Source organism: Chelonia mydas, chromosome 10 (genome assembly GCF_015237465.2).
Source record: "Chelonia mydas isolate rCheMyd1 chromosome 10, rCheMyd1.pri.v2, whole genome shotgun sequence".
In the NCBI taxonomy this organism is placed as follows: domain Eukaryota; kingdom Metazoa; phylum Chordata; order Testudines; family Cheloniidae; genus Chelonia; species Chelonia mydas.
In genome coordinates, this window is record NC_051250.2 from 37,972,174 (window position 1) to 37,986,289 (window position 14,116).

At 44.8% G+C, this 14,116-nt stretch overlaps 1 protein-coding gene across 44 annotated transcripts in view; it reads left to right on the plus strand.

The window, feature by feature from the left end:
- The window catches only part of MAPK8IP3 (mitogen-activated protein kinase 8 interacting protein 3), a 155,210-nt gene that overhangs the window by 85,037 nt on the left and 56,057 nt on the right, over positions 1–14,116 (plus strand). For 24 of the 44 annotated variants that reach the window (XM_043523495.1, XM_037910624.2, XM_043523481.1 and 21 more), the window contains 5 exons: positions 505–623; positions 7,194–7,205; positions 8,680–8,697; positions 11,350–11,407; positions 13,199–13,351. In XM_043523495.1, the coding sequence (XP_043379430.1) occupies positions 505–623; positions 7,194–7,205; positions 8,680–8,697; positions 11,350–11,407; positions 13,199–13,351 (360 nt within the window). The remainder of the gene's footprint in view (positions 1–504; positions 624–7,193; positions 7,206–8,679; positions 8,698–11,349; positions 11,408–13,198; positions 13,352–14,116) is intronic. The other 20 variants (XM_037910632.2, XM_043523493.1, XM_043523486.1 and 17 more) reach the window with 2 other exon arrangements.

Below are 14,116 nucleotides of genomic sequence, written 5' to 3' on the forward strand. Positions count from 1 at the left end.
AGAGACTAACAAAGAACAAACAAATCCCTACAGGTGGGTAGTGGGTGCCTGCCATGTACCTGAACTGATGGAATTGTAGCATTGAATGGGTGGTCTCCAAGATCTACGGTAAAACAAATGAATTCTAATCATCAGAGTTAGGAGCTCCAGTTAGTAGGAAACATTCTGGTTTTTATATAATCAGTATAAAACAGTATGATTTTTAAAGGAGTTTCACATTAATCTGCTGATCTGAGCTGGGCCTGCTATGCTGATCTATGGGACACTGGTGGTATATCTTTCATATTTGGAACCCTGAACGATACTTATCCTTGATATGAGGCGTAAGGTATATTTATCCCTTACATAGTAAGTCCATGGTCTCAGCCCTATGGTGAATGAATGGAAAGATATCTGTATTTTGATTGCAGTGATCTACTTTGTTCGATAATTCAGGAGAGGAATCTTCTAGCTAAAATATTTCCAAGTAACAAGATTCCTTCTTTTTGTTTCCTCCAACAACAGCCCAACACAGGGGATTGTGAACAAAGCTTTCGGCATCAACACAGACTCTCTGTATCATGAACTTTCTACAGCAGGGTCGGAGGTCATTGGGGATGTGGATGAAGGAGCAGATCTGCTAGGTAAAAATATTTATAAAAACCGTGTTCACTCCACTGTAGTTAGGGCTGAGTGACAGCTTTAGAAACAGACAATTTTCTTTCTTCCTTTCAGAATTGTGACTCCTTGTCAATAAAAACAATTTGGGATGGAATTTGGGACAATCTAGGAATGAAATATGTAATAATCATAATAAAACTAACAAAAAGTCATTTTAATAGCTTTGGGCTTTATTTTGTTAGGGCTATGTTTGTCTGTGTGCATAGGTTAATTTTTGAGTGTGTGATTCTCTTGCACAAACTCCCTGGAAAAACAATTGTGCTTCCTTATCTTTCACCACCCAAAGATAATTTTACAGACACTTGCAACTGAATATGAAGTGACGGGTTTTTTTGAGTGATATAGATTTGAAAACAGACCACTGTTCTGCAAGAAAGTAACCACTTTTCTAATTTTATAAAAACTTCAAAAAATTTTCTCTTTTTATACAGAAATATTATAGCCTATATTGTATGTTTTACTCTGCTGTAGAGTGTGTGAAAAATAACGCAGTACACCTTTTAGAGCAGGGGTGGGCAAACTTTTTGGCCCGAGGGCCACATTTCGGTGAGGAAATTGCATGCAGGGCCATGAATGTAGGGCTGGGGCAGGGGGTTGGGGTGCAGGAGGGGTGCAAGGTGCGGCAGGGGGCTCAGGGCAGGAGGTTGGGGTGGAGGAGGGGTGCGCAGTGTGGCGGGGGCTCAGGGCAGGGGGTTGGTGTGCAGGAGTGGTATGGGGTGTGGCGGGGGCTCAGGGGAGGGGGTTGGGGTGCAGGAGGGGTGCGAGGTACGGCAAGGGGCTCGGGGCAGGAGGTTGGGGTGCAGAAAGGGTGCGGGGTGCAGCTGGGGGTTCAGGGCAGGGAGTTGGGATGTAGGAGAGGTGTGGGGTGCAGCAGGGGCTCAGGGCAGGGGGTTGGGGTACAGGAGGGGTTCAGAAGGGAGCTCAGGGTCGAGGGTTGGGGTGCAGGAGGGGCGTGGGCTCTGGCCCGGCGCCACTGACCTGGAGTGGCTCTGGGGTGGCAGAGGCGCGCATGGGGGTCAGGGCATGCTCCCTGCCTGCCCTGGCCCTGCACCACTCCCAGAAGTGGCCGGCACTACGTCCCTGCGGACCCTGGGGCGGGGGGGCAGAGGGCTCTGCACGCTTTCCTCGCCTGTGGGTACCTCCCCCAAAGTTCTCATTGGTCGAGGTTCCCCATTCCCAGCCAATGGGAGCTGCGGGGGGCAGTGCCTGCAGGCGAGGGCAGCGCGCACAGTCCTCTGTCGTTCCCCTCCCGCCCCAGAACGTGGTGCTGGCTGCTTCTGGGAGCAGTGTGGGGCCCGCAGTGCCATGGGGGTGGCAATCCCGCAGGCTGGATCCGGCCCACGGGCCATAATTTGCCTATCCCTGTGTTAGGGCAATCTTGGAAGGGGCTTGTTATGTCCTGAAGCCTGGGCACATCACCTGAGGTTCCTGACCAGGACTTTGGAACAGCCAAAGAAGGGAATCTATCCCAGGTTGTAGACTGAGCCTAGTGCCTCCTGGGGTAGAACTTTGGGTGTCTAGGCCCCAGTTCATGAGAGCACTTAAGCACATGATTAAGTCCCACAGAAGTTAATACAGTGCAGATGTGATAGACAAAGCCTATAGTTATGTACATCATTCTCAAATCTCAATGTCTTGATTTAAGGAGTTCTCCAGTAACTTGAGACATAAGAGGGCTCTTACAGAATGCCTTGTGTGTTCTGAGTATAAGCAAGAGAGGTATTTGAAAGCATTAAGTGTGTAGGGCGAATATATTTTCTTTCTGGTTGTCTCTTGAGCTTGCTGAAATGACAAAGGCTCATGGCCTATCTCATCATTAGTTCTGAAAATACAGTATTCACCAAAGTACTTTGGATGTAGATTCAGTCAAGCCAGTTCGTGATCTTGTTGCAAAATTGCAATGGACCATCTCTGCAAAAAATAAAAAGATATTTAAATCACCTTTGACAAGAACAGACTATGAGCCTTGTATCTGAACCCTCTAAGGCCTCAAGGGTGTGTTGCTGCATAGGTGATGGTTTATAGCCTATGTATTGCAGTACCTTTGCAGCATTTAGAACAGCTGCATTGTGCAGCAGCAGCAGATCACAAAAATGCTGGCCAGTGCCTGAGTCCTAAGGCATTTATTGTTTAGATTCTGATGCAGGACTGATGAAGAATTTTGGAGGAGAGCCCAGTTAAAAACAACTCATTGTTACTGAGGCTCTTGGCTTGTATATTATGGGAGGTGGCACCTTGGCAGACATTTATTATAATTATGTTTACCAGCTCTTATGGAAGAATATGTCTGATCAAGGGTGAAGCATGAGTAGTTCTTTGAGTGCTTGCTCATATCGATTCCAATTCGGTGTGTGCGCGCCGCGTGCATGGCTGTCGGAAAGCTTTTCCCTAGCAGCATCCGTCGGGTCGGCCGTGGAGCCCCCTAGAGTGGCGCCTGCACGGCGCTCAATATATACCCCTGCCTACCCGGCGCTCCCTCAGTTCCTTCTTACCGCCCGTGACAGTTATTGGAACTGTGGCATCTTGCTCTGCAAGTTCTTCACATTTCCCTAGCTCTGTAGATAGTTGTTGTTGTTAGCTTGGTTTGTAGTTCTTGTTTTTGGTTTTAGTTCATGTTAGTCGGGTTGGAGGGTTACCCTCCACCCTGACTTTTCTTCTCGGGGCTCCATGCCCAAGTGCCTGGGATTCAAGCCCTGCGAGTCCTGCTCTAAGCCCATGCCAATGGGTGAACCCCATGACTCTTGCCTAAAGCGTCTGGGGGAGGCTCATCAATCTGAAAAGTGCAGGATCTGCAAAGGGTTTCGTCCTCGGACTAAAAAGGAGCGGGACTTTCACTTGAAGCAGCTCCTTATGGAGGCAGCATTTAGTCTCCGGCCTCCTTCGGTGTGGCAGGACCTGGCAACGAGCTCTTCGGTAGTGGAGGTGGCACCGCGGTTGGACTCTGACCAAGACCTGCGGCACCGCTGCTCCCTGGCACGGCAGTCAGTGACATCGGCTCGGCACCGCTCCCACTCCCTGGGACAGAAGTGGCACCGGAAGCTGCAGAAGGGTAGCTCTCCTGCACAGAGACCTGCTTCCCTGGAGCCAGCCACTGGGGCACATCCTGGAGGGGAGCGCCCGGGAGCAAAGGCCATAGCACCAGCACCATCGATTCTGGCCACATGGGGGGAACCACTGAGTCTGGTGCCACTGGACTCCCCAACCTGCAGCGTGGTGGAAGTCCAGCTGCCTTCTACCCCGGACACCTTTGCCGCGGTGAGGGACCTTGTCGCCATGACAGCATCGGGGTCTCCTCTGCTCCACGCCAAAGCCCCAGTGCCCCTGCGGACGGCACCGTCTCGGGGCAAGCAGGCGTTGATCCACCCATGGGCTCCATTGGCATCTGTGGTTGAGCTTCAGCACCGTTCCCGTTCTTGGCACCATTCCCGTTCCCGGCACCGGTTGTACTTGCACCGGTCATACTCACGGCACTGCTCGAGCTCGCGTCGGTGCTCCCGATTGTGCCCCTGGTCGCTGCCATGGAGCAGATCCTGGACCCAGCGCTGGTCCTGGCGCCGTTTGTCATCTTGGCCTAGCTCCAAGCAATGGCGCTGATCCATGTCCCAGTACCACTTCAGGTCTTGGCTCAGGTCTTGGCTCAAACATGGCTCCCCAGGTTCATGGCTCCATGCAGAACTGGAATTAATTTGCAAACTGGACACCATCAGATTAGACCTGAATAAAGACTGGGAGTGGATGGGCCACTACAAAAACTAATTTCCCTCTGCTAATACTCACACCTTCTTCACCTTCTTGTCAACTGTTTTGAAGTGGGCCACCTTGGTTGCATTGGCCTCATTAGCACTACAAAAGTGATTTTCCCTCTCTTGGTATTCACCTCTTCTTGTCAACTGTTAAGAATAGGCCGCTTTCACCTTAATTGATTAGCTCATTAGCACTGACCGCCTACTTGGTAAGGCAACTCCCATCTTTTCATGTGCTGTGTATTTATATCTGCCTACTGTATTTTCCACTCCATGCATCTGATGAAGTGGGTTTTAGCCTATGAAAGCTTATGCCAAAATAAATTTGTTAGTCTCTAAGGTGCCACAAGGACTCCTCATTGTTTTTACTTTTTCTATGGAAAGGTTTGTCCTTCCTAGAGATCAACCAGGAGAATGAACCTGTCACCAAGGAAGAATTTCGAAGACCTCCAGGATCACTCTGAAAGCTTCTGATTTTTCATCCTACACACCCAAGTTGTTACACCAAGAAACATATTAAAGCATGCCCTCACCTGCCGTCTTACTGAGGATCATAGGATAGGATTTTTCAGTCACCAGTTTTTTTGTGATTCTGCCCTAGACAATTTTCTGGTTCTGATTAGAACAACAGAACTCCATACAATCATCAGGAGGCCTCTGTGGCTCATCGCTGGAGGATGGATACTGCTTAGAGTCTCAAAGCTGTGGTAATGACGCTCGCCATCTAGGAGGGGAGGCTTTTATGGATTCCCTTACAAGCCTGGGAAATGGGATGAAGTGAGGCCTATCTGTTTCCTGGAAATGATGTTAATCTATTTAGGCCTTTTGTTGGGTTCTGGTCACCTAATCTAAGGGAAGTTTTGAGTTGGATGATATGACGCACACATTGCTAGGACGGGGTGAGGGAAAGGAGGCAGATAGAAGATTTTAGATGTTATACTTTTATATTTAATCCATCATAAGTTTTAGATGGCTCTGGCTATAAATACTTTCTCAAACTCACGGACAAAAAGGCTAATTTAGTTTACTGTTCCTTCTGCCCTCACACACTCAAAGTCCTAAAGATCTTTGATAAGGCTGCAGTTTAGCCAAGAAGAAGCTAGGGCTTGATTGTAGTAAATCTGTCCATTTTTTTGCTCTTATCTGACAAGTTGTTATCTCTGGGGCACTTATTTTTCCTTCAGCCCGACTACAGCCTGAAGAATCACAGAGAAAATGCATGATGTAGACATGGCTCAAACAGTGGAGAGAGAGCTCAACAGGATCCAGAAATTAAGAAGCACTCTTTCTATTTTTGGACCAGATTCTGAATTCTCACCGTGTAAATCAATGGAAGCCAGTGGAGTTATTTCAGACAGTCACCAGTGTAAATGAGACAGTCAAGCCTTGATTCTCATATATGGAAACCCAAAAATGGGTGCAAAGTCTTCCAAATGTATTTTTTCCCAGGTGGATTAAGATTCTTAATATCTGAAGAATGTCATTTGTGAAGCCTTTAAAACAACAGATATCTACAGAAGTTATTTTTGTACAATCCTCAGGAAGCATGTCTATCTCCTGGTTGGAGGGATTTCAGTCTGCCTTTCTGGATGTTTGCAAAGCTAGCTTTGGACTATCATCTCTTGACACTCTTTTTTGCAGTTTTGGGGAGAATGGTCTAAATTCATTGGTTAAATCCAGATTTCTCATTGCTTAGTTATAGCTTCATATACATTTGTTCATGTAAGGATGTAGTTCAGAGAGTGGTGTGGAATATAAACAGTTATTTACTAGTAATAATTGTTAATTGAATTCCCCTCTTTCCAACTACAGCCCTATGAACATTCTTCCTCATTTACTCCTACATGTTCATTTTTTACTCCTATAATCTCACTGTATTTACTGTAGGTACAGTATGTGTGTCTCTCTCTCACACACACACAAACACCTTTCCTGTTTTCACTGCCCATAAAAATCTGGAAGTGAAGGGTGAGGGGCAAAATGGATGCTGGTTATGGGCTATGGGAGGGTCCTTCTTTTCACTGCTAGGTGACCTGGCAGTGTTTACTTTGGCGACCTTGCTTTTCATAAAAGGGGTTTTGTGATGAAGAGAGAGATTCAGCTAATATACTAGTGGTAAGTTATATATTATTTCATCACAGAAGTTGAAGCCAAATAACAAAGCCAGTCCCAGTGTTGGGGTAAAAAGACTATTTTAAATACTAATGGCTGTCTTTGCAGGATGTCTTTGCATCCGATGAAGTGAGCTGTAGCTCACAAAAGCTCATGCTCAAATAAATTGGTTAGTCTCTAAGGTGCCACAAGTACTCTTTTTGCAGGTTAAGGCATCCGTTGACTACATCATTGGTACGATGAGATATGGTTGGGAAAGACAAATATATCATTCACTTAGGTGAGGAGGAGGAGTGGGCGGGATGTGTGAACCAGCCTTTGGCCAGCAGTTTTAAATAGAACATATCATAGGAAAGCAAAGGTTCATCTAGCATAGGAAGACACAGCCTCATCAGATTCTTGTCTGCAAAACTGACAACCAAGGCATGTGGTTCCAGGTTCATTGTGGGTTATCTTCCCTTGATTTTTTTTTTTTATGTTCTGTATGTAGAGTCATGCCATCTGCAGTCATGGCAGGTCCTGTCCTTACTATTTCATGCGTTTTGACATTGAAATGGCTGAATCATTGTTAATTTTTTTAACAAAATTTTGATTTTGTTGGTTTCAGTCACTGATTGATCCTTTTTTCACTTCCTTTTCTCCCCTGTCTCTCTGTGCTTCGCTGGACATGGCCCTTAGGGGAGTTCTCAGGTGTGTATCTCTCCTCTGTTCAGTTTCCTTGTTTTTCCTTATCCTTGTTGAGTTTAGATTGAATGATGTGGTATACACGTGATACTCCCCTGCTGCTGTCCAATCACAGTTGGCTTTGCAGCCTTTGTTCTGCCTTTTTCTTATTTGGTTGGCTTGGCCTGCTAGGTCCTGATATAATAGAACATCTCTGCTTTATGCTCATATGCCTGCTATGTCTTGATAAGCTTTTTTTTTTTTTTTTTTTGGGCTGGGGGATGGCTTTCTGTAGGATCGCTCCACTCTCTTAATAGGACCATGGGAACACCCTACTATGCTTTCCCTCTAGTCTGGGGTGGAAAGTTCCTTTTTGTCAGGGCAGGAGCTGTACCCCAAGTCCAATCCAGGTGGGCACAGAAACCTAGCTTAGGTTCTTCTCCTTACTCTAAATGAATGAAGATTGAGATGGAATTGAAAGTGGCAGAACTTCTGCTCTTTGTTGAAGCCTTGTCCTCCTGGCTAAACATTTTGCAGATGCTGTCTCTGTGCCTGCTTATTACGCTGTTTTTGTAAAGGAAACTCACTGCCTTAGGGCCACATTCTGCCATCAGAAGAAGTCCCTGGAAGCCCTACACTTGGAGAATTTGCTCCTTCTCTTACAGTGCACTTAGGGCCTGATCCAGTTCCCAAGTTGGATTGGGCCTTTACTGCCTATCCAAGGCAGTTGATGTGCAGACACAAATGTCTTTAGAGGCAGCACAGACATGCTGAGTGACTTCATGTCCCATCGACTCCCTGGGAGTTGAGAAAGCCAGTGCCTCTCAGGGTTGGGCCTGCAGAACACTGAGAGAGCTTTGCCAAGGAAAGGGAAAGCAGCATGCGTCTTCCTTTCTTTTGGTCTGGATTTTCTTTATCATTCTCCCATGAAAGACTAAAGCCTAAGATATTTCCCTGGGAAAAACTTCACTGAAGTGAGTGGGCATGTGGAATGTTCCTGTGTAGGGAAATGGGCTTGACCCTATGTATAGAGAGGAAGGGCACCCTGGATATAAACTATGATTTCCCCCCATTTTAATTTCCCTCTCCTGCTGTCTTTCCCTTGCCCTGTCCATGCTGTCTGGTTAGTTGCCTTTGTTGTTGGGGTGGGAGGCCCAAAGATGCCTCATAACTCAGGGCAAACAATTAAGATGGAAATGGAAATCCTGTGGAGCATATTCTGATATCTCAGGCTTTAAATCCCTGGTAGGCCAAGCTCTAGTGAGCAGGTTATAGATTTGCCCCTACTGAGCATCACAATGTACACCATGCACACGTACATGAGTATGTATCACAGACATCATAGTATGTACCATGCACACATACTCATACACACTGATGAGCTGCTCTATTTGCTGTTTACAGTTTGGTACTTAATGGCTGCTTTTTTCTCTTCCTTTCTTCCTCCCCTTTGTCCCCATCTCTTTCTGTTTCCCCTTCTCGTATGGGATGGCTCTCATAGTGCGGGATGATTTCTTTGGTAAGGCAAAGGCCATTTTTAAAATATGTTTTTTCTTACCTCCTTTTGTCCACCCAACATCTCTTCATGCTTCTTGAGTTCTCTTGGTTTTGTTTTTTGTGGTGGTGGTGTCATCTCTTAGACACAGGAGACAATAACTCAGTTTCTGTGGATTTGGGCTTCTCTTTTGTTTCTGGATGTAGTTGATTATCCACTTTGATGCTTCAGACTGTGACTGTCTGTCTGGATATGGAAGATCTATAGTATGGGATGACTCTATAAAATCTCTCTCTCTCTCTTCCTAGGTTTTTCCTCACTTTGATTGTATGCAGGGGTACATGAAAAGATCTCCTTTTAATCCCACCCCAGAGTTCTCTTCATATAGATAGGATTGTCCCTCTGCTAACTTCTCAGAGCTTCCCCCTCTGGGCACTAAGATCAGGTTGTCTTGGAATACCATTCTGCTGCTCTGGGGAAGACTGTGTCCTGTCCTCTATTTCCATAAATAGCCCCCTGTACCATTCCTGGGGTAAGGTGTCCTGTAGTTTCCACTGTGCCACACAGGCAGCTTTGGGGAAGATATCTGTGGCTTGGGCAGTGTGGAACTTCTAGTTCTGGGGTGATTGGCTCATCCTCTCCGTCACAGCTCCTTTCTGTACTGGAGATGCACCACTACCCGATAAGTAGCAAGGGAACCAAAATGCGGAAAGGAGTAATCCAAAGAAGGTCCTACACATGAACTCCCATTACCCATTCCTCCCTTCTGCTTCTGGAACATCATTATGCCATTTCTGAAAATGCTACTAGATATCCATTTAATTTAGTTTATTGCTAAAAGCCAGTAGGAGGGGGTGGAAATGTCACTTTTAGGGATGTAAGTAGGGTTTAAAAATAGTAACTGTTTGACCTATTAAAATTCTATCAGTTAAACAGTTAGCCATTAAGGAGTTCTGCCCCACCGCGCCCAGGACTCCGCTGCCGGCTGGGGCACAGGGCTCTGCTGCCTCCTCGTGCCCAGGCACAGGGCAGCAGGGGAGTTTAATCATTAACCGAAATCAATAAGACTGATGCTTATCGGTTAACCGGTTAACCTTTTACATCCCTAGTCACTTTATAACCAGAGTCCCATGCCCATAATCGCTGAGCTTCGTGGATAGCTCCATACCACATATGTGATCATCTATAGGAGGAAAGAAAGGGGGAATTGCTCATTCCTCTTCCCCCACAACACAAATACATTTCTAGTAGGTTAACACCCAGACTGGAGTGTTTGTCTCCCACTTCTGAGGTGTTTGTAGTGTCCCACCCCCAGCAACCTGAGAACACGTAGCCTGAAACATCAAAGTGATTCATTTCCTGTCTATTCAGTATTTTTTAAATTTTACTTTTTAAAATGCTGCTTCTTTTCCATCCTTGCTGGGAATTTGCTTTTGCCATCATGAACCCATCCCATCTAATTGTGGGAAGAGGATCTGTGTGTTGAAGTGTTTTTTCTCTAACATCCATTTACTTCAAGTGTGAGTCATTTATTATTTTCCTGTAAAAGTGAATTAAATAACACCTTGAATAATTTCTCTTGAAAAATATCTATATCTGTTATAAAGGAAGGAATTTTTGTACAGCAAGGTAATATAATGGAGAACTTGAACGCAAGCCATGGCAGTTGTGTGAGCTCTTTGTACTTCATCATCTGTAGTGAGAGAATGCTATCCAAGCATCAGTGTCATGCCATGAGGGGAGGAGGGTTATCTCCATGCTTCTACCCCCTAGAATTGTGTTTAGCCCCCACTGGGGAGGGAGCTGTCTCTATAGCTGTAACCCCAAGAGTCCCTTCCAGCAGGAAACTGTCCTGGATGGGTCGGTCCCCTTTCAGCATCACTTAAAAGTATTGAACTCAGCCTTCAGTCTTAGGCTCAGATCTTTAAAAATGTGCACGCAAAAGTGCAACCTCCTAGCCCTGTGTGCGAGCTGCATTTGTGCCATGGCAGTACACCTTTTACAATTTGGGCCTGCAATGTTGTGGCTCTGAATTAATCTTAATATCTTTAGAGATGCTTAAATAAAAATAAAGAAACAAGGGGGCGCCCTATGTAAAACCCTGCTAAGATTGCAGTAGTGGGAGGAGGATGGTGCCATGGAGCCTTCATGAGCATGGAGCTGTCTACAAGAACTCTGAAAATAGGTATATTTAAGGACTGGGGATTTGGCTTCTATTCTAAGAAAAGCAGAAATCTCGTGACACCCAGTGATGGGTTGTAAGTTGGACAACACTCTGCATTGCTATAAATCTGTGGACACTAAGAACCCCTGAACTCCTAGCTTCCCTCCATAGCAGTCACTATAAGGAACGGTTGTAGTATGTCAGGGTTGGAGTGGGAGTCTTAGACCCAGCTTCTCCTAACCAGCTTTAGTGCAGCCATCTCCTTGGCCCACCCCCTCAAGGAAGGTGAGTGGTTAAAAAAAAAAAAAAGAGTATCCTTTACAGAAAAGACACATGGACACATTTGCTGCTGTTACGTATTATTTCAGCAGGAGGTACTCTGCAGCAGGACACACAGCTGGAAGGCTGCCTAACAAAAGCTGTTTCTCCTCCTAAGCATCAGTCAGTTAGCCCAGAATAAGGCTCTGTGTTTCTGGAGGTGCAGATCAAAACTTCTGGGCCTCTATTTTCAGGAATGGGCAAAGAAGTGGGGAATCTGCTGTTGGAGAACTCACAACTTCTGGAGACCAAGTAAGAAACCTTTGCATGTTCTGAACTGCTTATCTGTTTTTATACGCTTTCTGTCATCTTGGAATAGATCTGTCAGAACTCCTGCCTCATTGAGACATGTTGGCATCTGGTTTGGCAACCTTTCTTTGATGGTTTTGGCTCCTTGGAGTTCCTCTTCCTCAAGCCATGTTTGAGGGGCTTTCCTATGCATATTTCTTTTGTACAGTCACTTGACTGAACATTCCACACACATGCTTGTAGGACCTGACCCCTCTTGAAGTCAATGGCAGGCTTTTCATTAACTTCATTGGCAGCTGGAGCAGTCCAGAATGGGCACAGGTGACTGTTAGGAAACTATCATGTTCTGAACTCTTCACTGCAATGTTTGCCTTCTGCAAAACATAATTGCGACTCACAAATGTCTTAGAATTCTTTGAATATATCAGCAAAGTGGTGGATAAAAGAGAACCAGTTGAAATAATTTATTTAGACTTCAAAAAGCCTGTCGACAAGGTTCTGCACAACAGGCTACTAAAAAAGTTAAGTTGTCATGGGGTAAGAGGCAAAGTATTGTCATGGATCAAAAACTGGCTAGAAGACAGGAAACTAATAGTAGGATATTATCATGGCAAAAAGTTAACACCTGGGTGACTCAGGGTTCTGTACTACATTCTTTGTTGTTTAGTATATTTATATGTGATCTGGAAATGGGGATGAGTAGTGAGATAGCAAATTTTGCAGATGTTTAGGTTAGTCAGACCATAGAGGACTGTGAGGAATTTCAGAGACACCTGAACAAGCTAGGTGAATGGGCAGTATGATGACAAACAAATTCAGTGTTGATAAATGCAAAGTAACATGCATTGGAGGGAAAAAATTAAGTTATTCACATACTTGTCAGAGTTGTAAATTAATTGTATCAACACAAGAAGGGGACTTGGCCATCATTATAGACTGGTCAATGAAGACTTCTGTTCAGTGTGCAGCTGTAGTCAGAAAAAGCTAACCAAATGTTAGAATGAATAAGAAATGGGCCGTAGAATAATACAGAAAAAAATATAATGCCATTACATAAGTTGGTGGGATATCCTTTTATAGAATACCTGTGTGCTGTACTGGTCATCCCATCTCAAAATGAATATTACAGGAGGAGACAAATTAGAGGGGACATGATAAAAATATATAGAGCCATGAATGGCATCAAGAAGGTAGATTAGAAACTTCTGTTCTTTCTGTCTCATAACACCAGAACAAAGACAGTCAAAGAAACTGAAAGGAGGGAAATTCAGAGCCAATAAAAGGAAATACTTTTTTAAACAACAAACAGTTAGACTGTGGAACTCACTGCCACATTAAATTGTTGAGGCTAAAAATGTAACAATATTCAAAAAATGGATCCGATGGCTATCAAGAATATCCACAGCTATTGTAATGAATGATTAAAAAAAATTGTAGAAAGGATATTAAACCTCATGTTGTGGAGCTTAAGCCAAACTTTATTAGTGACCAAGATGTGACCTAACATGGGGGGCAGATTACACCATGTCTGCCTTTTGTGGTGTGCTCACTTGCTCCCTTGAAGCACCTGGTGCTGTCCAATCGAGACAGGATTTCAGACTAGATAGTCTGATGCAGTCTGTCAATTCCTGTGTTCCTATCTACTCCCTCCCACCACCCCAGCACTTTTTTTTGAGTTCCCACTACACTGAATGCTTTTGTGGCATGTGTGATTTTTTTGTTCTCAGCTGCCTGTAGGAGGCAGTTTCTGTTCTCAGTGCGTCTCTCTTTACTGTTCCTTTCCCTGCCTTAAAGAAATGCTTTGAATGTTGTGAAGAATGATTTGATTGCTAAGGTGGACCAGCTATCTGGGGAGCAGGAGGTGCTGAAGGGAGAGCTTGAAGCAACAAAGCAGGCCAAAGCCAAGATGGAGAACAGAGTCAAGGAACTGGAGGAGGAGCTTAAAAGGTGAGTGCTGCACCCACTGCCCCAAACAGCTTCCTAATATTTGATTGGTGGAAAGAAAGGCCACAAAAAAATCCTAGCTAATTCATACACCTCTGCTGTCAGCTTAATTCTTTTCCCTCATGGAATTTATTATTGGAATTCAAGGACACCTCCTGGCTTAAATATGAAAATTTATTTTCTTGCTTTTTAAGTAAAAAAATATTTATATTGATTTTTTTTTAAATTGCATGAGAACTTCTTTGTTAGATTTTAACATTTCTCAGCAGTGATAACAACCCATTGTTCCAGGGCTTGGACACAACTGTCACATGCCCTTATGTTGTGCCAGCACCTTTTTGAAGCTACTGTCTTGTTCTCCAGAATCTCAGCTTTCACTTTCAAAGAATCTCTAGCTGTTATGGTTCAGAAGAAAACTTCAGAAATGTGGCCAGAATGCAACCATAGCAGAGATGTCTATGTAAGAATGCCAAGAGCCTGGAACAATAGCTCTCAGAAGGCTGAACTGCTCCATTCATTTCATTAGAGCGTTATCTCAGATGCTGAGTAATGATATTTAAATGTCAATATTGTTTACTGTTTACTCCCTCCTGCTCAGAGTGAGATGGAGAGTCACGGATCTGCACAGTTGACTCTAGGTGACATCTCATTTTGGTGCCATAAGTGGGTGGCATTTGGGAGATACCACCATTTATTATTTTCCCCCAGTCAAGTGGGAGCCAACCCCCAGGAACCTAGCAGAGCCTATCATCATAGTTTTCAGAGTAG